Raw genomic sequence first — 23,495 nt, 5'->3', positions numbered from 1 at the left:
AATATTAACTGTAGTTATGTGTCTTGTCTTCTGTTTTACTCAAGGACAGGCCTTTGGATTTCTCCAAGGAAACCCAGATAACACTCATCACGCTTTAAGGGCTCAATAGATGTCAATTAAAATTTAAACACTCAGGCCACAAATGCTGCCTAGGAGGATAAGCAAAAAAAAAAAAATAGATGAAAAACATCGTTCAAACATTGAATGAATTCAAACATTGTACAGAAACATTAACATAAAATTACTCAACTTTAGGAAATAAAATCAGAAGGGCTTGGTGATAGGTTGACTGCAGGGCTGGGCAAGCAAGTGAAGACTGTCTTTAGAACCTGTCCCCACAAAGAGGAAACTCAGGATGGCTATTCTGATTTCTAGAATGTGACAGAATGAATAACTCTAATGGGTCCAGAACTTTCTATTTTACATTACCTAACTATTCTTCTCCTTCCTCTTTTCCCAGCTTATGCCCAAGTATTAAATTAGTAGCCGGTGAAATTGAGACGACAGACCCTTTGCCGGAAGATTCCTCTCCTATCCCAGAACAGACAGTTGTGCCCTCCTCCAGGTCCTTGAAGCGTTTTGACTTTTTTTTTTTTTTCTCTCTGATTACTTTTCATTGATGAATAATACACATGTATTATACTAAGCGTACAGTTTAATGAATAAATACAAAGACATAACCTAGGGAAATACATATATCCCTATCAAGATATTATTGAACATTTCTATCACCCCAGAAAGCTCCCTCATGCCCCTTCCCATAAAATCCCCCAGTCCCACCAAAGGCAGCCACTGCTCTGATGTCTATTACATAGACAGGTTCACCTGATCTAGATCTTCATATAGATGGAATCATACTATGTACTCTTTTATGTCTAGTTTCTTCCACACAGCAAAATCTTTTTGAGGTTCATGCTTTGTTACTTATATCAGTAGTTTAGATAATGTATCTTCTTCTCTAGTTGCTCTAAAGATTTTCTCCTTATCATTGTTTTTTCAGAAATTGACATAATAGCCAATAACTTGAATCTACCCAAATGTCCGTCAATTGCTGAATGGATAAACAAATTTTGATGTATCCAGATGAATCTCAAAACAAGCCAGATACAGAAGACTACATATTGTAATACACCATTTCTATGAAATTCTAGAAAAGGCAAAACTATAATGACATTAAAGCAGATCATAGAATTGTAACATAATGCAATGTTCTCTCTAAAAATGGTCACAATTTAAAAACTTAATGGCCAGCATTTTCCACCACTTCAGAAGAGAGAGCTTTCTCACACATTGCTGGTGGGATTATGAATTAGAGGCCAATTTGAAGGCCAATTTGCATTTGGTATCAAAAATCTAAAAATGTCTGTTTGAACCAGCAGTTCTTCTGTAGGAATTTATCCTAAGGCTATAATTAACAATCTGTATTCAAGCAAGTTTATATGAGCAAAAAAATTAGTAATATCCAAAATAGAACATAGTTAAATGAATGGTGGTAAGTCCATAAAATGGAATAACTTTGAGTGACATAAAATGTTGCAAATATTTATAAAAATGAAATATAAATTGACTATGAAGAAAATATCAATAAAATCCAAAGACTGTAAGACTACATTCTTTGACAAAAATAGTAGAAAATTAGAAAAAAACAACAAAAATAGAAACAACACTATCATATAATTATTTTACAAACTTACTCCTCAACAAGGAAGAAGTAAAATTGCAATTCAAGATATTAAATGACAGTGTACGAAAGACTATGTGTAAAACCTATGAGACCTGGCCAAAGGTATAGTAGAGGGAAATTCATAGTTTTAAATACTTTCATTATTAATTCAAAAACAACACAATTAAGGAAATGAAATATTTATCTCAGAAAACTAGAAAAAGAAAAGCGAAATAAATGTGAGGACAGCAATAGAATAATGATAAAAACAAAATTTAATATTTAAAAAATAAACCCAGAAGAATGAAACAGATATGTGGAAAGGAGCAGAGAACAAAATAGAATTTACCAGTTTTAGTAACTTGGAGTTCTCATTATCATCCTCACCTTAGAAACTGTGAGATAACCCTGTCTCCTTATAAAATGTATCACTTTTCTGTTTTTAGCAAGCTTGAGTTGATTTTTATATCTAAAAATCCTCAATGACTTTTGAGTTGGGATACCAAATCCAGAAAACATAAAGTATAAGACTGAAATATTTGACTATATAGACATTTTTAACTTGAGTCAGTAAAAAAATCTACAAATATATTTTAAAAAACCTGGAAGTATAAGTAAAATGCAAACAACAAAATGAATGTATATATAGATATATATACAACGTGTGGAATTGACGAAGGCTAATATCCTTATTATCTTATATATCGTATATAAATCGTATATAAAAGAGCATCTCTATATAATAATTGAACCAACACTGTGAACAGAAACCTTGTGAAAATTAAAATACCAATGGATAATAAATATATTAATATGTGTTAACCTTCACTGATTCAAACAAAAAAATACCAACAAGCTATTTCTTCTCTCTAAGCCTGTGAAAGATTAACAGTATTAACAGTATTATGTGGTGATGAGCCTGCAGGAAGATGAGACTTGAACACAAGTGCTGTTGGTAGGTGTTTAAATTGGCCCAAACTTTATGCGGGCACACACATATTTTTTGACTCAACAGTTCTATTTGTAAGAATTTATCCCCCTAAAAAACATCTGGAAAGGTTAACAAAATTAGGAGCATCATCACATCATGGGTACAGCATTGAAGAGCTGGAAACAACTAAAATGTCCACCAAAAAGGTTATGTATAAGTCAATTATGGTTACCTTGTAAGATGGTAAACCTGATTTATTGACAGAAAGAAGTTCCATGAGAAATTGTTGAGATTTTTAACAGCAGGTTATAAAGTAGAAGTGGAGTAGAACTCAATTTTAATATAAATGTGGGTACAGGCATAAATATATGGGTATAAAAGTCTTTGCCCAAGTTTAACAAAATCATTTCTTCTAGGGTGAATTTTTTATTGTATTTACTTTCTTCTTTATTTTTATTAGTTCCATTTGATATTTTTTCTAATGAGCATACATAATGTTTGTATCACAATATAAAATTATTTTCACACTGGAAAACGGGTTAAAAGGAAATAACTACAGAAATTCTCTCCCACCCCTTAAAAATGTAGTCAAAATAAGTAGACTTAAATAGAAAAAAAAAATTGGTTTTCCTAAGAACACACAATGTTGTGAAGATATAGTAGCACGCACATTCACTCTGTGAAGGGTAGGTGGTCAAATTGGAGAACTTTTTCTAACGATTAACTCAGCAAAGCATAGCGCCAGCTTCAGTAAAAGTTCACATGCTTTGACTCACTTCCAGAAATCCAAGCAAGGAAATACTCAGAAATACTGACAAAGTTTATGTAGAAGGATGTTCATGCATTGTTCTTTTTCAATCATGATTTAAAGATTGAAACAACGTGAATGTCCACAATAGTGGATTATTTGTGCATACGTCTCCACAACTCATTCAACAATATACGCTGAGCGTCTGCTCTGTGCCAGACTCTTTGATAGACCCTAGGATCCAGTGATGAGCAAAAGTGCAGTCACTCTAGTGGGAAAGACAATCATCTCCTTCCAGAAATGAGTTAGGTGCTACCCCAGAAAAGTATAGGATGTGAATGTGCATATACAATATCACTTTACAATCAGACAAAGAATACAATAAAAAGAAGAGTGCAAAACATGTTTTGAACATCTACTTATTACCTCGAGAATGATCTGCTTGCCAAGTGAGGGAGCTTCTCTGAGGGCCAGAAATGATCATTTATAAGCTATTAGCCACCTCACGGAAAGGATGGAGAGGAGGCATAAAGACCTAATGCAAGAATGTTCAGAACCACTTCCATCAGAGAACTGAAGAGAAATAAAGATGAAATGTTTCAAGTTATCATTTAAATAATGTGCAAATATGATCTTATTTGAAAGGCACACCTCTCTAATAAGGTCTAAAAATAAGGAGGTGTAATCTTGTCTCTTTCTACTCCACAGTACCTTTAGCAAAGGCTTAATCTCCTTAGGGTTTCCTTTTGGAACAGAGGTTAGGGTCAAGTCATTAACTGTAAAGGAATTCCTGAACCAGTTGGGACTCTACAGTGTTGGCTGTCAGAATCAGCAACATTTTGGGGGCAGAGATCCTCTGCTCCCTCATTATTTAGGAATTCTAGTCCTGTCCTGACACGGTAGGCTCAACTTGCTTCCAAGGCACTTGACAGAGTTATAAACTAATTGTGTGATTGAGGAAGTCCTTGGGAAGACCATGCCTACCCCTTGTTCCTGCTGGTTGGCTGTAACCATAGCAACCTCTTACTCCAGACCAAAGTTCAGCTACTGTAAATCTTTATGACCATGTTCATAGTCCAATGTTCATTAGCATACCCTTCCTAAGAAGAGAGAGGTTTTATATTTCCCTACAAAGTATTGGACTCCATTTCTAAATACTGGACTCCTAATGATAAGGTCCAAAAATATTATAAAAAGATATTTGTTTTTTTACCTTAGGACCTTTATTTTCCTGAGAAAATGCCTACAATAAAGAAAATATTGATGTTCTTATCTGGCTTTATCACAAGCTTGGGATCACTCATAGTAATTTGCTCTGTTCTTGGGACTCGAGAATGGATGAGCAGTACCATTGCCATCAGTGAGCCTTCTTCAAATGGTAGTCTCGTTATTACCTACGGACTCTTTCGTGGTAACAGTTTTCAAGAACTGGATCAAGGACTTGCAGAACCAAGCAAAGAATTTGGAGGTAAATGACAAACCTATTTCATTAAGTATAATGAGATTGAACTAACTGGGTAAGATTCATGTCATTCTATATTTGACACGTCAAATAACCATTCAAAAATAATTTCTTTGTTAGCTTTAAGTGGGACTGTAGATATGAACATATATTTTTAATTTTGAAAATTTACCACACCATTGTTTTAGCTTGTGTTCCTCAGTTCTAGTTGTGTCTATTAGCCCAACAGTCTGAATCATTCTAGCAGAGGCTGTGTTTAAATGGTACTACCAAGTTTACTGACAAGTAAATAATTAAGTAAAAATGTATAGCAGCAGTATGGTATCCAACAGCCAGTAGGAACAGCATTTTTAACTGTATTGACTGTGGATTTTTAGTTGGAGCAACAGCCTTTGTCCAGAACTTCATCAGTGGCAACTATGCAAGAAAAAAATGAAGTGCAAAATACAGTCAATTTCTTCTTCTATATCTCAAGTTCATTTCTTTAACTCATTGGAATTCACATTCTTACCTCCAAAACATCTCATTGTCGTTGGACATAATATTAAATTTCCATTAATTCTATTAATTGTATATTTTATAGGAATTCCTAGTTTTTTTCCTGATTTCTTACATAATACTTCCCTACTCTCAATGGATTGAAAATAAAAATTCATTGAAAAGTGATAAGTTGAATTTAGCTATTTATTTGACTTCTGAAGTTTGAATATATACCATTATGTTTTCTAAATTCAAAAGCAACATTGGTAATTTATTTACACGTGAAATGGACTTCGTTTTGAACAGTGTTGCATACAGGTATTATATAGGCATTATCAAGTATTATGTAGTCATTACCTCTTATAAATATGCATCATTTTCTACCTTATACAAATGTAGTATTTAGTCCTTGTGCAATGTGTAATGGTAGGAGTTTGAACCTTAGACATTAGCTCTAAGTTCCAGTCCTAGTTTGTGACTTTATTAATGAAATGATTTCTTTAAATCCAGAGCAACATGGTTATATTTCCAACTTATAAATTTGTCTTTGAGAAGTTAGCAAAAGCAACTTGCCCTCGGTGTTTCGGCAGTGTTACACACCTCCTCCGGTACCAGCCTCAGCTTCTCAGGAAAATGAGGAATATTCGCTTTGCAGCAGCTGGAAACTAAGACTTTCAAAGATTCAGTCACACTTTCAGTTATGTGAATGGCGTTTTCAAAACCGAAAACTGTACTAGTTCCTGAATATTCAGACACATTTAAAAGTTTTTAAATATGAGATAACAGCCTGTGAACTTTTTGATGTTCGTACGGTGTGTGTTTGAAACCAGTTGGTTCCAATTTGAGACAAATGGCTTCAATGAGAGCCCTGACTACCTATATCCAGGGGAGCTCAGAGGAGGCAAGGGTAGGTCAGAGCCCTGTGTGAGCAGTGTAAGCACAGTGTGTTGAGACGGCAGGGACAGCCATATTAAGGACAGCCCTGACAGCAGCAGGGCCAAGTGGGCACCGCAGCAATGTGGGAGCACAGGGAGGGGGAATATTTGCATTTGCTTTCCCTGGCTCTCTTCAATTCTTTGTTACCGGAGAGCCACATTCCAACTTCCTCAAGCCACTGCCCAGCCTCCGGGTGCTGTAGAAGACAAACCACCTCTCAATCAGAGCCGGTGTACACAATTGCCCTGGTTGGCATCTGCTAAGGACCGCTTAGGGCCTAGGGGGTCTTCATTGCTGATGATTTTAGCAACCGTTGAACTTGGAACACATGTAAACAGTTCTCTTAGATGAGGAAAAGTCATGTAGCTGGAATATCTACATGGCGTTCAGCTGCTGCAGATCCAAGGATGCTTTCCCCGCAGAGCAGAACCGCAGCATTACAATGAGTCGTGGCTGCTCTCCTACGGGTTCTCATGACCACACGGGGCTCATTTCAAACCAGAAACCAATCATTGGCAATACAATAAAGTCTGTATAAATGCCACTTTCCTGCCCAGCAGTGACGGGATGACTTTTCCTCTTGAGAAGTTAACCGTGTCAGCCTCTTGGCTGGGATGAGGTCGCACTGAATATTGCACAGCTCTGCTATTATTTCTGTATAGCATTTATCACATTGTGTTGATTTTGGCTGTAGATTTTGAAATGAAAGAGCGGTATGAAGTGACAATGGCTGATTTCAACGTGCCAAAATAATTCAGCCAACACTAGGTCAATTAGTGGGGAAAAGAATCAGTCACACCTGGTAAGGAGACTCTCCAGTGTGTAACTAGATGACTTGGGCAGCTCAGGCTGACCAGGAGATCTACTAGCCTCATCTAGAGGCATCCAGTCTGTCCAACATCCAGATGACAAGTGACAGGTCCTCTGTGTCCACAAGTGAGCATGTTGCCTTAGCTACTCCAAAAGTTCTGGATATTTAACTTCAGTTCAGAAAAACTCCCCTAAGCAGCTGCTATGTGAGTGAGGGGCTAGGATACCGAGAGGACCTGCACAGAGCTCCTGGTCTTGGTGGCCTCACCATCCAGTCTTCCTAGAGAAAGACCTCCATCAGTTAAATCCAACACCCTGCACCAATTGCAGGGCAAAGGTGTGTGCAGGTCTCGAGGAGAACAAGGGAGAGTTTCACCCCAATCTGGCTCCCCCTCACTGCTCCCAAGTGTCTTTTCTCCACCTACCCCCGTTTGTTCTCAGGGAACTCAAAATTGTACTATTAGCCCAAGCTAAAAATAATCAGGAAAGAAAATCTGCTGCAAAAATCACTTAATTGCAAGGAGAAGGACAAATGAGGTTTATTTCTCCAGAATTTACAAGAAACCCCTTCCTTACCTCTCTTAGCCACCCTCCCCCACCCCGTACATGTCAGATAATTTTCCTGGGGAGGAGTGAATTGTCATTTGCCCCCAGAGACATGACCACACCGGGAGGTGGAACATAAGGGGGCAGAAAAGGCATTTCCCCCTAACACTCTTCTCCCCAGATAACACGGATAAATTTCCCAGAGGCTGGGGACACCAGCTGGGACATTCTGGGAGAGCTTCCAGGGCACGCTCTGGGATCTATGGATTTAATGGGCTCTTCCAGGGATCTACTGTGGTTCACAGATTGAGGATTGAGGTACACCAGGTCAGGCTCCCTGGGGACCAGGTGTTTGAGGAGAGGGTGGAGGCAGTTCCTGCTCACCCCTCCTCATACACACACAAAGCCACTGGCTCTCTCTGAATTCCCAAGGACTTATGAAAAGCAGAGCTAGAAGGGACAGATGGCAGGTGGTGCCTGAAGGGTTAAATCTCTGTGTGGGGAGCCCAGATGTCCACATGACCCCATTTCTGCACACTGCCCAGTGTCCCCAGTACATTTTGCCTCCCAGCTGCGGAAGTGATGCCCTCTTTTCTGGGGCCCCCAGAATCTGACAATTAGTTCCAATTGTGAGGTGGCTTTCCTGATTCCAACGCTTGGCTGCTAAAAGGAAGAAAAGAGAACGGAATGTATTTGCTAATTTTGTAGGCAGAGAGCAGCTGTCAGATGCCATGGACGTTTACTGTTATTTCATTCTTGCTAACTTTCACTGAATTTCCAGCTTTCATTGTCTGAGTGTTGAACCAGGAGGTGGAGGGGAGATAACGGCTGTCATGCCTGTGTGGCAGGGAATTCAGAATGCCGAAATATAATTTTAAAATAGAGCAGTTAAAATTCAGATAAATTGTCCCATTAATACATAGAAAGTATGAGTCAGTAGGCTCCAAATTGACTGCCTTTTGAAAAATCACATCTAATAGATCTTTTTTTTAAAGATTTTATTTATTTATTCCCCGCCCCCAAAGCCCCAGTAGATAGTTGTATGTCATAGCTGCACATCCTCCTAGTTGCTGTATGTGGGACACAGCCTCAGCATGGCTGGAGAAGCAGTGCATCGGTGCGCGCCCTGGATCTGAACCCGGGCCGCCAGCAGCGGAGCACACTCACTTAACCGCTAAGCCATGGGGCCGGCCCTAATAGATCTTATCAACTGTCAGAAACAAAGCTAAACCCGATCACCACTTTCTAATTTACTCTGAAAAAGTAGCATGTTCACTACTTGTGAATGAACATCCATTTACAGCTTTTAATAAGTGTATAAAGGGGAAACATTCTCTGGGGCTCTTCAGGCGTCTTGGACACACATTTTTCCCACATTGAATCTCTATTTTCTAGTTAAGCAGCCAAATTATTTCTTACTGGCTGAGGAGAGAGTTCATTCAGTCCCCCGCACTCTTCTGATTCAACCCTGTGTTCCTCTTTCGTGCCCAGGGAGGGGCTGGGGGAGGTGGAACGGGAAGCAGTTCTTCTAGTGGTGACTAAGTTTGGAAACATGTGCGGCATCTGACCCGCACCTCTGAACAGGTGTGTCTTACTTGTTGTTTTTCCTACTCTTTCTCCTCCACTAGTTTCAAAAGAGGTGCGTGCTAAATGATAGCAAAACAATCCCCCAACCACTGTATCTCCACGGTGGTGAGCCAGAGAAAGAAGCAAGAGGCTCAGCCTGAGGTCAGGTCCTTTGGAACAGTCACAGCCAGGCGGCCCCCCAGAGGGCAGGCCAGGCGGCTCATCGGACCCCACCCATCCCCACCAACAAGGGGTGGCAGGCAGGACTCCGTTTTCAGTTTAACCAATGCCCTGTTACAGTTCCTACCTGGGGTGCACAACAGGGAGGGCTGTGCTGAGAATTCAGCGTCTACGCGTCATTAACAGAAGTTGTGTAACAGCCCAGTCACCGCTAGGTAAGAGCAGACTGGAAGATGTGCATTGGACTTTGCTCCCAGCCCGTGTCAGCCGGAGGCGGTGAAGTCATCGTCTCCCTGTCCTGAGCTGCTGCTTCCCCTCTCCCGGCCCCTCTGGTTTCCCACGGGTTTCAAGGGACGTGTGGCCATGCTGACTTGAGGTTCCTCTCTCCCACACGTTTTCTTTCCTCCTCCTTTCTCTTCCGCGTGCTCTCAACTCCTCTCTCCCCTCAGCCCTGAGCTCCTGGCCTCACTCCCCCTTCTGCCGCCTCTGGCTGCCATTCCAGGGGCCTCTCCTCGCCTCTGGGCCGCTCCCCACACCCCCTGCTCTATCTAGGGACCCTGCTAGCTCATGGCCATCAGGACGGCGTCTCATGCATGAGGGTCTTTACCGTAAGATCCGATATCTAGGGATGCCTGATGGCAGACTTGCTGGCCAAATCTCTTCCATGTGCGTTCTGTCCAGTGACAGGAAATTTGTCCCCCTCGTGGAGAACTGCTGATTAAAAAAAAAAAGAAGCTGAACTAATAGAATTTAGATCTTCAAACATGGAGAGAGGATAGACCCCGGAGAGGTGGTCTCAGATCTTTTCGGGAGTGCTGGGCTGGTTCTGGGGTCGGGGTAGTGTGTGCGGTGCGAGGACCAGGCTGGCAGGAGCTTCGGAACCGCACCTTACAAGGAACTTTCAGGAGATGTGGCGGTTCATCACGTTGGGGTTTTATCCCCTTCAAATGTTTGGGAAAGCTGTCAGGCAGGAGTCAGCAAGAGGACTCTGTGTTGCTCCGAAGGGAGCATGAGGCCCCTGGGCAAAGTCGTGGAGATGCAGGTTTGAGCCAACACAGTGAAGGACCTTGCAAGAATTAAGGCACCACAGGGATGCAAGGGGCTGCCTTGCGAAGAGAGGGCTCCTCGCTGCCAGGACACAGTTCAGGAGGAGGCTTGGCCAGAAATCTTCCAGGGGTTTTCTGGTTTCTGTTCCTTAAAGCTGCTCCAGTGTCAGGTTGTGAGTGGCTCCCCTCTCTCTCCCTGGGGCCTGAGAAACAGGAATGGAAAGAGGAAACCTTTTACTTTTTCTTACCCACCCCCATCGTGGTTCTCATACCTTGCAATTCCCAACGACCTCGTTCGTATATTACTATGGACCTGAAATCTTTTTCCCAAATTACTTTTTCCTTAAATCGTTGTGCCTTGCACAAAACACGATCTCGGTAAACACTTTATTTAATGTGGTGTCAATTTCCTAAGGTCTTAAAACACACTGGCAGGCCTTGGAGATGTTTTATAGATGCACGGCTGGGGTTACACGTTAAGTGTGGGGACAGCGGGCCTCTGGTGTCTGTTCGTTTTGTGATGTAAACAAAGGAGTGGGTAGAGGAAACCAGTGCATGGGAGGATGGCTGGTGGTGGTTCGAAACAGGATGGCAAAGCAGGAACTGATGGCTAATGGCCCAGGGCATCTGTGTTTCATTTTACAGGAGTGCATATCCATGTCTGGAGCGTCTCTGCACTTAAGAAACATGCAAATTTTTTAAAATGCTCTTCGAATGCAGAGAAATTTAGCTTGCAAAGAAATCTGATGGTTCACCCAAGAGCCACCTCCAGCATTCGAGCCACTTGGGCATTGGGGTCTTCTCTGGCTCCAGGAAAATGAAGTCAGGAATTGGGACAGATGCCTGGATTTGCACGCACAGAAGTCATTTTCCTACCCCCAGGGCCAGCCTTGGGCTCCCAGCTCCCTGGTCACCTCGGCTAGCCCCTCCCCTCCTGATCTCCTCTGTAATGGCCAGCCCTTGCTCTCTGGCTCATCTCAGAGATCTTGGCCTTTACCGGATCCTCATTGTCACAGGTTTTCAGGGTGCCCCACCCTGTAAGTGTCTCGAAGCGGAAGCAGAGTTGGTGCTCAGACCAAAGGGGACACTGCCTCCAATGAAATTGTGATAATGCCCACTGGCAAGCATCTGAGGCCAGAACGTACTCAGGGAAGGTTGTCCAGCCCTACAGCAGCCCATTAAGGAGGGCACGCTCTTTCCTAGCGGACTTTAACACTGGGATAGACATCCAGTGACCTGCGGTATGCAGTTACACTCACTTAACCTCAGACTCAACAGCCGGCCTGAGTAGGGAATGTGGGTCCTGAGCTCCTGCTGCCTCCTGCTCTTGCATGCCTGCGAGATGCCTCCTGACAACTTCTAACCCAAATACCGAAGCGGGTAGGATGTGGAGGAAGGCAGGGATGTGTGTGGAGTAGCCCTCTGGTCTAGAGTTGGTATTTGCGTTTTGTTCTATGTACTTACCAAACACTGTTTTAGTTATAGGGCAACTGAATAATTCTTCCCAAAAATCTCTGCATTTGGCGGTTATGCTGTTCCTGGTTCTCAGTTTGCTCACTTCGCTGCTGAGCTGTGTGTTTACCCTCTACAACAGCATCAGCAACCCCTACCAGACGTTCTTGGGACCAGTGGGGGTGTACACCTGGAGCGGACTCAGTGGTGAGTATCACTGCGCTCTGCCGAGAGGCACGTTCTCTTTGTCTCTCTCTCTGCTTGTGTCTCTCACATGAACACACATAGCCAGAATCAAGCCTGGGAAATTAGGAGGACCTACCATGTGCCTAGTGGTGTGCTGGGGGCTGGAATTTATTTTTGTAAATGTACAGCACTTATTAAGCATCTTTGGAAATAAAATCCTGTTTTAACTGCACTGGAGAGAGGCAAGGAGTGGGGTGAGGAGGGGAGCATAATGTGTTAAAATATATGACATACACCAGTCTCTGCTTTTGAGTATCTCCCGTAGGGAGTTAAACCAAACGCACATCAATCAACAGAACATTTTCCGGGCTCCTGCCTTGTGCTTAACTCCAAGTTAGGCTGCATGCGATGTATAGAAGTACACACACACATGTACACACATACACATGTGTGCACACACTTATTTACTGTCCTTCTTGCCTCCATTCAACAACATTCAACTTGGGCTGAAACCAAACATGACACTTTTCTATCACTGTGCCACAGAGAGTCACAAAGAATGTCATTTAGGAGAATCTGGGGCCAACGCCCTTCTTGTGGGTGACCCGTGGGCCCGCGCTGTTGCTGTGTGGTGTAGCTAGGCTATTTCATTTGTTTATTGGGCGAGGTGTTGGGGTGGGGATGGAGCCCAGATGGGAAGTGGATCACAGCTTTGAGTCACAGTGGTGTTGACTCTCAGTGCGTTTTGATGGGGGCCCAGAGGCGTGCTGAAGTGGGGTGCCTCTTAGCCCCTGTCCGGCACCCAGGTTTCTCCTGCACTTTCCCTCTCTCCATCATGAAAACCCCATCTCAAGAAAGGACCTGAATCCCATCCTGCAAATGGACAGCTCTGGAGGTGGCTTCACATGAGTTCCAGGCACTGTGTTTTAACACACTCCAGAAACTTTCAAGCACAGGAAAGGTACTCTGGATATCAGGAAGCCTCGGAGGAGAGACTCTGGGCAGCTTCCTCCTGAACTTCTGGGAGAGGCCATCCTTACGCTAGCCTGTGCGGACGGCTGGAGGAGGCCCCTGGGTCCCTATGCCGCGACTATCAGCAGTGGTGTGCTGTAGAATGCGAACAACAGGCTCTTGGGGGAGGGGAGCCCTGACTGTAGCACTGGCTGATGCGAGTGGTGCAGACACTTCCACTGTGGCTGTTTTCATGTTAATAGTTGAGGAGATGTGTGAGCCAGTCCCAGCACAGCACTGATACGAGGGAGTGAGCCATGCAACTCAGTAATCAAACAGAGGTGCTTCTAAAAGTGCAATTCATAATCGTTAAGCCAGGACAACAAGTGGAAACTGGGACTGTCCTAGGAAAAGTTGCATGCATGGCCACATTGCGTGCTCACACCTCAGCTCTGAGGATCTGGGGTCAGGCTGGTTCAGCCACATTCACACGCAACTAGCCTTGTCCTTTCTCTCTCTGCTTTTATTACCTGGCGGTGAAAAACAAACAAATCCCCCAATTTAACGGAGGCCCCCTGCCGGCCAGGCAGACAGTCCTGTGGGATGACTATTCCTGCTTCCTGTCTCCCAGTGGAGCTGAGTGTCAGAAGGCTAAGGGACTTGGTGGCAAACTCAGATGCCCTCACCTGAATGTCAGAGTTCCTTCCCCCAGCCTGTTTCTATGATTGTCATTCACCTCAGTCAACCAAACCAAAGGTGAGACTCACTGGCACTCATTGCCAGGGTGAAAAATAGATTATTTTAATTTTGGTCATATAATTAAGAAGCTAAGGGAAGCAGTGGCCTCAGGTACAGCTGGATCCAGGGTCTCAGCCCTGCCATCAGAACTCTGTTTCCCTCTGGTGCTCCGTCTCTAGATGTCCCCCAGCGTTCCCTCTATCACTAAGCAGCCAGCTGGTTCTCTTAAAGGCAAGATGACGGCCAGCCATTCTTGGCTCATGGCCAATAGCAGCAACCCCAGGAGAAAAGTCTTCTTTTTTCCCTAAATCTGAATCTCACTGGAATTGCCGTTCCCCATCCCTGGAGCAATCCCCACAGCCAGCAACGTTGAATTCACTGATTGACCCACCTGTTGGCTGAGGACACCTGCCCACCTTGGAGCTGAGGGAGGGAGTTCTGAGAGGAAAATCAGGCACTGGTACCAGAGAGGAGGGCCAGAGGTGGGGTCCAGAACAAAATCGTCCACATTGCTGTGTGTACAGCCTTCAGGGTTCAAAGCCCATCCCTTCATCCCGGTTTTCAGCAAGGCTGGAGCTCCCAGTCTCTCTTCCTCCACCATCGAGTATAAGCTGACTTTGCACAGGGCAGAGGCCCGATGCATGTTTGTGGAGGAAAACATGAAAGAAAGGGGCCAGCAGCGTTCCCCCCAATCCCCACCTACTTCTAACAACAAAGAACTGTTTGACAAGGAGAGTTGACGCCACATTCCTTTCCTGGCTCGGGGCGAGTTCTAACACAGAGAGAGGTGGTGAGGCGGGTGGAAAAACAATCTGAGACATTGATGTGTACGGAGAGATCTGGATTCTGACAGGCTGAGGAAGATCTTTGCTCAGTGTTTGGCTTTGCATGTGGCCTCCTCTGAATGCCCTCACCGCCTCTTGGTCGCAATGCTCTGATAAACCAGCCTTCTGCCCTGAGTTTGCCTCTGGGGACACTTGATTTTCTTCATGGGTGCCTCAAGGGTTGGAGAACTTAGTGAAAACTCAGTTAGTGAGAGCCTTGGCCTGCAGGAAGGTTTTGTGCACAAAGATGCTATTGACATATCCTTGCCTTGGGTTGCCGTGGCAGGAGAGCAGGGGTCAGGCTGACTTCCCCGGGTCCTGGAGCCAGAGACAAGTACCACAGACCCCTCTCCAGGGTGGGATTGAACACACTCTCCTTGGCGGCAGGGGAGAAGAGGAAGTGGGTTTCCCAGCTTGTTTCTGAAGGAACAGGAGCGATTCTGCTTTGAGGAGAAAGCAGCATCACCTCCCGGCTCCTGCGCCCTCGGACCCAGCCTGCCCTTTGTACCACACCAGCATGGAGAGGCCTGACCGTGACCACGGGGAGATGAATGTAGATGAGAGAACGGTGGAGCCGGAAAGAACTTTGCAGACTGTCTGCTCCAACATGCTTGTTCCTCGGCTAAGGAACCCAGGGAGCAGAAAGTGACACAGCAGGTCACAGTCACAGTTTGATAGCGACAGGCCAGGACGGGAAGCCAGCGTCCTGAGCCTTCGGGAGCTCCTCCTCCTGCCACGGGGCTTCCACCAGCCCCCGGTGAGCCCTTCTGTCCCAGAAAGCCAGAGAAGCAGGCAGTGAGAGGCAACCCCTTCCGAAAGGGGCTCAGGTCAGCATTTGTGTCTGCACGGGGGCCCTCTCAATTCGCGTGAAAGCCATGGGCATGCCACTTTAGAAAAAAGAGTTTAACCCTGTCTTCATCCTGCCCCTTTATGACTGAAGTTTTATAAGAAACTTCACAAGAGCATACTGAAGGATAATTAAGGGGTGTGAGAGGCATAGAGCATCAGAGGAAGGGCTTTTATATGCACAAATTATTGAGAAATAAAGCCATTACGTTGAGGATGAACGTCTGTCAAGGACAGAGCATCTCCTCACACAAACGCCCTCTGATTGGGGCCTTTTGGAAAAGCTCCCTACTTGTGGGTCACAGCCAGGACGTGTGTGTCACCAAAATGTCCGCCTAGTGCTGGGTAAATGCCAGCAGACGAAGAGTCACCCCGCGTGAGTCCCGAAGGACTTCCGTCCCGGGGATTCCCGGACGGCAGGGTCAGGCCCCGACTTTGCTAGTGGGCTCGCCTGCCACATCAAGAGTCCAGGAGCATCTGATCCTTGTCCTCCTCCCCCTCCCTTTTAAACAGCTTCATTGAGATGTGATTTACATACCATACAATTCACGCATTTAAAGCGTACAATTCCAGGGTTTTTAGTATGTTCACAAATATGTGCAACCATCACTACAGTCAGTTCTGGAATATTTTCATCACCTGAAATAGGAACTCCTTGCCCTCTGGCTATCAGCCCCTCTCCACTCCCAGCCCTAAGCAACCACCAACCTCCTTCCTGTCTCCAGCTTGACCCCTTTGGAAGAGGAGGAATGAGGTTCAGAGAGTCACCTGAGGCCACACGGCTGGAGCCCTGGAACCCTGCTCTCTCTGATTCCAGAAGTATGTTGTTTAACTAGGCCCAGGTGGCTTTCCAAAGTCAATACCTAGGAATGTTCTCTAGTGGAGGACATTGCGAAGAATAAAAAAAGGGAAGATAAAAAAATTTTAAAATTTTCTTCTAAAATGTGTTTAGTAAGGAGATCCTTCCTAGTTAAACACTATACTCCATTGTGTGTAGAATGAAATTCCAGCTCCTGAGCTGGCATTCGAGGCTCTCCAGGGTGGTCTCATCATGTATCTAGCGCTTAGGACCCTCAGCACCACTCTGCCTCAGCTGGGCTTCTCTCTCACAGTCCTGGAAGCTCTAAGCTCATGGGCCATCATGCGTCTTTGTTTAGGCTGCCTCTTCTGTTTGAAGCGCTGTTGTCCTTCCTCAGCCTCTCTGGTCTTGTTCATCCCTTCAGTCCTCTCTAGACAGTTTCCCTACTGACTCTCCTGTTCAATCATTCATTCAGTCACTCACCTACTACATGCATTGCTCTAGGAAGTGGCTACATGATATTTCAGTTGCACAGCAACTTCTGAAAGGATTTGGGCCAGAATGTTTGCTCCTGGTCATTCACCGCCCTGCCCTGTCTAAGGTTTCGTGTCTGGCACCTACTTGTGTCTTACCTTTCTTTTACATTCTCCTTAATGCCTAAAAGAGTGTAAACTCCAGTGTAGATATTCAGTCAATGCCCATAGAGGACATATTTGATAAAGAAAAGAGTGACATTAGCAACGTATCACCATATCATTTTTAAACTTAATTTTCTTTTCAGCATTGTTAACTTTCGTGAGCATGATGCTGTTTGTGGGGAACATACAATCCAACCATCTCTCGGAAGTGTTGGCCCAGGTGCTTTATCCACTGTATCCAAGAACCGCTTACAAAGGAACATCCCACAGTTATGGATACTCATTTTGGCTCCTGCTGCTCATCATTCTTCTAAACATAGTCACTGTGGTCATCATCATTTTCTACCAGAGGTCCAGACGCCAGCGGAAGCAGGAACAGAGGAAGCTGACGGAACATGCTCCAAGGGATGGAATTTTATTCTGAGTTCTGTATTATGCTCTTTTGTCAGTAGGTCTGCTCTATTGTACATCAGCTCCCCAAGCAGTAACTGGGCAGCTTGTCTGACAATCAGGGTGGTAAAGTGCAGTCCTGGTTGACTATCATTTTGTGATAGTTTTTCTATCTCATGACCCTACGTTCTTCATAAATGATGTGCCCTTGGCAAGGGTTCTTCCCCCGACGGTGGGGAAGATGAAAGGAAAGCTCTCTAGTCCATGTAGCGTTCAAAGCGGTAGAGTGATTATGAGCCCATGGACCCTGCCGACCCCGTCTCACCATCTGAAATAATAAAGGTTTGTGTTGCACACCTTTCCTTTGAGAAGCTCAAAGCACTTTAGCACCTATGATCTTGTTCTCCTCAGGAAGAACCAGGTATCTTTATTCCACTCTGTGAACAAAGACTTCCAGGTACAGAGGGATTCAGAACTCATCTTTCCAGGACCAGGTGTTGGGGCAAAAGGTGAGACTTTGAGGTGAATGATCTGGTCCTCTGGACTCCTAGCTGCTGATATAGCTCAAACCCAATGGGGGGTAGAAGTGCTGATATGTGACCCTCAAACCCATTTTTGAGGTTCTAAGGTGAGGTTTTGTGTGTAAGAGATTAGGAAGTGAGAATATCGAGGCAAGATAAAAATTATAGCCCTGCAGCCTACAAGCTAAGGAGGCTAAATGTAATTTTGGTTTAAAAGGATTGTGGTGAATTCAGTCAAAATGGAAATGTAACATTGCAACAAGTTCTAACAACCACCCCACCAACCAACCCTCTGCTCTGTCACTATGGTGTAGACACGGGTGTATCACCCATCGACAGAATCCTGCCCAGCCAGAGGCTGAGAAAGAACTGGGGTGAGCACCGTGGCTTGCAGGATTCCCAGAGTCATGGCCAGGGCAGATGAAGAGCATGGTGTGGGGTTGTCCTCTAAGAACAGGGGGGTGAAACTGGTTCATGGTCTTATGAGAAGACGATGGGCAAACAGCAGAATTTAAAAAGGCACCAGAATGGATTAGACCTACTTTACCAGTAGGATATTCCCCCAGAAAATCACTTTCAGGATCTTTTGGGCTTGAATATCCCAGAAGTCAGCCAAGTTGAACATTGACAGGATTCTGAAATAATCACTTTTCACATCTTGATGGAACCAAAGCCCAATGGAGCAGAATTCTCTTAGTGTAATTTACAAAGCAGCAGCTCTTTGGATAGAAAGATATATATCCTTTATGAAGCTTTCAGGGATTAATGACCTTATTATTTTTTAACAATCTATCTTAGAAATAATATTTTTCCTTTAAGAAGCATATCTTGAATCCCTGCGATGTAGTTATCACCGTGCAAACCCAGGGGTCTGCCCCCACAGAGCTGTTGAGCAATCAAGACAGACTTTAAAAAGTAGCCACTAAATACCATGTAAAACAGGTATTTAGTCACAAAATTGTGCTCATTCTTTGAAAGGAAAGTTCTCTACAAGCTCCCACCCCAAAGTCCTACTACGTCAAGGTTACTCTAACAAATTAACTTACTGTGAAACTTCGAACATATTAAAAATCTAGTTATCAACAATGAAAGTTTCCTAAATTCTTTGAAGCTAAAAATGTTTATGTTCTTTGAAGGTTTGAACTTTATATCAGGTTTTGATAATGTAGACAAGTAATGAAGAGGAAACAGACACAGGTAACAAATCCACACAAATGATGGCTAAACAGGCAGGCGCTGGCATCCCGTGTCAGTGCAGAGGATGCTGTAGATGCAAGGACCACATACAATCATCTCAGCATCTGAGCAGAGCTTGGATTATTTAAGGGACAAACTATGTTAAACCTTATGCCACAGATGGCCTTTAAGGAACCGTTTAAAACAGAGGAATCAAGTAAATGGAACTACTCTTCACAATTCAGGAGATGAAGAGAATGGCTCCCTTATTACATCTGCAAGTGGAAGGTAATGAAAGCACTTGTGTGTATGCAGAGGAAATCTTGTTAAGGAAGCAAAAAACTTGCCAACTGTTCACAGACGGAGGCAGCGCTGAGGAGCCCAGCTCAGCCTCCCTGCCCTGGCCTGTGAGATGGGCCTGTTAGTGAATGTTGTGGTTCAATGGGGCTAACTGATTTGTTTTTTCAAAGAAAAAACCGCCATTGAATAGCAGTTTGCTCTCCTAAACTACTTAATGAATGTGCATTACATTTGTTGTACTGGAACCACCTGAAACACTCTTCTGAAGGTCTAGACTAGTCTGTGGGGTTAGAATGTGTCAGGGGTCATGATATGACTCCCTAATTAACCCATGTGGTCCCTGGGTGACAAGGTTCATCCATATTTGCAAAATAAATAAATCACACAAAATATCGTGCTTTCAGTTTTATAAGAACACAGGGTCTATGATGATAATTTTAGAGAAATTAATACTTTATACTAATGTCAAAGGGATTGGGCTTGCCTCATTGAGCTGATGTTTGCAAAGCACAGTGGGACACAGGGGTAACCGCCAGGTGAGCTTTGCTAGCATCATTATAATTTTATTTGATCATCTCACCAAACCCTGTGGATTAGGTGGGGCAGAAGAAGTTGTCTCCTTGGATATGACCCTTCTCAGGGTCTAAATAGCAACCCTGCAGCCGGCCCCACGTGACCACACAGTGCTGGTATCCCTGTATGTGACACGCGGCCATACAGGTAGATGGATCAGCATCCTCCTGCCTTCTGAGGCTGCTCAGCCTCTTGGAAGCCCTGGGAACCTGCAGACTCTGCAAAGTGCAGGCAGGCGCCCAGCAAAGTTCTGGAGCAGGCTCTCCCTCCACCTGCCCAGCACCTGCCCGGCACCCATCTTTCTGTTTCACTGAAACCAGCCACTGAGTGCAGACTTGAAGCCAGGTTCTTAGTTGCCTAATCCAACGTCTTTCTACACCCCGGACAAGGATGCAGGCACGGCGTGTGGGGGACAGGATGGCTCAGAGTCAGGAGCCTTTCTGATTCTGAAATTCCGTCTCGGAGAGAAGCCGGGCTCCTTGGTCCCTGAGCCCCTCTTGGGCTCTCCTGACCCCGGCACCCAGAGCCCCCAGAGTCCCCAGGCAGATAAGTCCTTCAGCTAGGGGCATGGAGGGCTGATGCCTCTGTAACACCTAGGGATGTGGTCTGCTCTCTAGTCCTCCTTCCCTGTCCTCACCCCCAAACACCGCCACCACTGAGGACAGGGGGACCCAGTTGGAGGCTCCATTTGTAGACTGCTGTAGCATCTTATAGCCTGCTGTGTGAAGCCAGCAAAGTCACCCCCCCTCTCTGAGCTTCTGTTTCCTCATGACTAAAAAGTAAATAATCAGTAATAGAAATGACAATCTGTACAATTGAGCAGTGAAGTTCTAGAGAGTCAGGCTGTCCCAGGTGGAGAAGTTTACTTAATCTGAATCTCAGTAAGCCTCATTCTAATCATCTGTGAAATGGGATAATAATAGCAGGTTTGGTTCTCAGGGTTGTGAGAATGAACCGTGATAAGGTGTGTAAAGGACTCCTGGCCCTTGATAACTGATGGTCATCCCCCTCTCTCTTGGAACTGTGAGTATGTAAAAACTGTAGTAAAATCTGTAAAACTGGGACCAACATCGCCCCCTTAGCTAGTGCAGGCCACATTCATTCTTTTGTTTTGTAAAGGAGCAAGCAACAAACAAAAACCTTAAACCCAGGGAGAGTAATAAACTTGCCCAAGCCTCCAAAGCTGGCGAGTGGTAAAGCAGAACTATAAGTGGGTCTCCAGGACCTTGTTCTTTTTACCTGTATTTGATTCAGTTCCACAAACACTTGTTTGCATCAGGCTGACGGTAAAGGCTGGGGTGGGGCACAGGGACAAAGGACCAAAGGTCCCTGCTCCTTGAGCTCTGTCCTGGACAGGAAGCGTGGCCTTCCTGGCATGTCCCGTAGGGTTTAGGGCCACATCTCACTGCATTTGGGGGTCCAGTAGATCTCGTTCATGAAGACCAAAAAGGAGCAGCTTGCTCGGGCACAGGCACCCCATTTGTTTCAAATAAATCCTTAGCCAGGCTTGGGTGCTAACCTGAGCTGGAGAGGGTGGGGTCTCCCCGACCTGACCCTCCCGCACCCAGAGGAAGCAAAGGATCCCTTGACCAGAGGACTTTGTGCTTCTTAAAATAGAAAGTGAGGCCCGGGTTACTCACTGGGACCAGGGTCACTGGTTTATTAAAGCTGCGCTCAAGGAGGAGCTGAGCTGCGTGAGAGGTTTGTGGAACATTCAAAGCCCTGAGCAGGCCTGCACTGAAGGCGCCGCAGGGACTGTCCCTGCTCCTCGTGCTCCTCCTGCGCTGTCTTCTCAGGCCACCGAAGACTCTGAGACATAGTTACAGCATCAGAACTTCAGACATCGTCCTAGTTACAAAAAAATGAACTTGTATTTGCGACAGGCTTCAGACCACGAAAGTTTCATTTTCAACACGTTTACATGTTTAGTAAAAAAGAGAAATTTAGATGGAAATATATTGTATTTTATGATTATTAGTTTTAAACAAACTACTTAAAAAAATGAACACCCCTCCTACCTCCCACCTCCCACCCCTTACCAAGAGGAGTAGATTTTTAATTTTTAACCTTAACCCTTTGTGGACTGCCCTACTCGTCTGCTTATGTTGAAGCACACCACTTCAACCAAATGTTCAACTTGTAAATCACTCTTCCAGAAGGGGAGTTTCTGCTTTTCTAATTCAGTGCCCAGCAATGGTGGGGTGCACGGAGGGTCTTCCAGAATACAGGGCGGGTGAGTTCTGCTCCTCACACCTTTACCGGCAGCGGTGACCACAATAAACGTCGCTGTCTCTCAGGGTGTGCGTCCCCTAAATGCTGTACAGGAGAGATTTCGTTGAATCCTCACGTCAAAAGCATGTGTTGGTTTCTAATTAACCTCAGTTTATAGATGAGTGACTGAGGCTTGGACTGGTGAAGTGGTGTGTCCACCATGCCACAGCCAGGGAGAGGCTGAGCAGAGACTCCCACGCGGACCTTCTGCCCGTGTCTCCCGAGAAGCACGTGGCTGGGCCCTTAATCTCCCGGTGGCACCGTGTGCTTATGTAAAAGGGCTGTAAAATGTCTCAAGTGGGCATCCAAGCATTAGACCTTGGCCTCCATCGTGCGTCCCCCAGGCATGCAGCATTTGGGGCTGAGTTTGCTGGATTCTCGAAGTATTTAATAGAGTAATCATTCACCTTTTGATTAAAAATTTAACCATTTTCACCAGACACTACACACTGCATGTTATCTTTATGTACTCAAGATAGCCTAACCTCTTCTTGACAATTCCGTCAGAATCGTAAGTGGGGATTAAGTATTCTACTGAAGTCAGGCGGGGTAGTGCAGAAAGCAGATGCTTATGTGTTAAGAGACTTAGGTTTTAGCAAATACTCAGTGAACAAATGTTTACGGAGCATCTAGTCTATTTAAGACACAAGGCAGGAGCTGGGAACCCAGCAATGCACATGATAGACATGGAATTTATGGTGTAGCTGGACAGACAGATATTGAGTCTACCATGACGAGGTGCTTTTGAAGCAGAACTCCTGGGTGCTGTGGAAGCATCCCAAAGGAGAACCTGAACTAATTGGGAAGGCATGAGAAAGACATGACCTTAGCTCCACTCCGAATGCTGTGACCTCAAGCAAGGACTGCAGTGGGCCTTAGAGAGGATCTAATTCAACCCACCACTCACACGGAGGAAGGGAAGCTCAAAGACAGTGAGGTAAGCGTGGCTTTCTTATATCTGTTTCCTCATTTGAAAAACAAAATTAATAATAGGGTAAAAGAAGATTTAGTTCTTTTTGTTTCTTAATTTCATAGGCTTTATTTTTTAAAGAAACATTTACATAAACACCAAATATGAACAAATCAAAGTTCCAAATATGCAGGATGCATATACTAAGTGTTTTCCAGGAAATGTTCCTATAAAAATTATATTTTTGTGAAGGATTTTATTCCACGAAGGATATAATACGGGGATCTTGCTTTGCCGTATAGCATTGTTGAAACATTCTCTTCGGCATTTGCCTAACAAAAGCCAATGAATGGATGATGATCACAATCAGGTATACTCCACAGGATGTGAAAAATTCATTTCATGTTTCAGAATGCGGAATCTTTGAACAAAAAACTGTCTTCCAGACTCCTCCTTCATTTTTCATTAATACATAAGTGCCAAAGAGCCGGTGGCATACCGCTGAGGCAACTCCAGGATCATCCATCTGGGAATTCTATGGATTTTTACAGA

General features: G+C 44.6%; 1 protein-coding gene across 1 annotated transcript; it reads left to right on the top strand.

Moving 5' to 3' along the window:
* Positions 1-4,581: 4,581 nt before the first annotated feature.
* Positions 4,582-19,515, top strand: CLRN3 (clarin 3). The gene is made up of 3 exons (XM_058542725.1): positions 4,582-4,810; positions 11,848-12,027; positions 16,946-19,515. Exons 1-3 carry the CDS (start codon positions 4,582-4,584, stop codon positions 17,224-17,226), a joined length of 690 nt encoding a protein of 229 aa, XP_058398708.1. The 3' UTR covers positions 17,227-19,515.
* Positions 19,516-23,495: the final 3,980 nt, after the last annotated feature.

This window comes from Diceros bicornis, chromosome 6, assembly GCF_020826845.1.
Source record: "Diceros bicornis minor isolate mBicDic1 chromosome 6, mDicBic1.mat.cur, whole genome shotgun sequence".
Classification (NCBI taxonomy): Eukaryota; Metazoa; Chordata; class Mammalia; order Perissodactyla; family Rhinocerotidae; genus Diceros; species Diceros bicornis.
Note: the sequence above shows the minus strand (reverse complement) of the source record. Positions and strands in the feature narration are given on the sequence as shown.

What these genes read in the sequence shown, in the direction of transcription:
- CLRN3 (XM_058542725.1), top strand. Translation starts at nt 4,582, where the DNA reads ATGCCTACAATAAAGAAAATATTGATGTTCTTATCTGGCTTTATCACA. An exon ending in ACCAAGCAAAGAATTTGGAG is followed by an intron (nt 4,811 to 11,847) that starts GTAAATGACAAA and finishes ACACTGTTTTAG; the next exon opens with TTATAGGGCAACTGAATAAT. An exon ending in CACCTGGAGCGGACTCAGTG is followed by an intron (nt 12,028 to 16,945) that starts GTGAGTATCACT and finishes TTTTCTTTTCAG; the next exon opens with CATTGTTAACTTTCGTGAGC.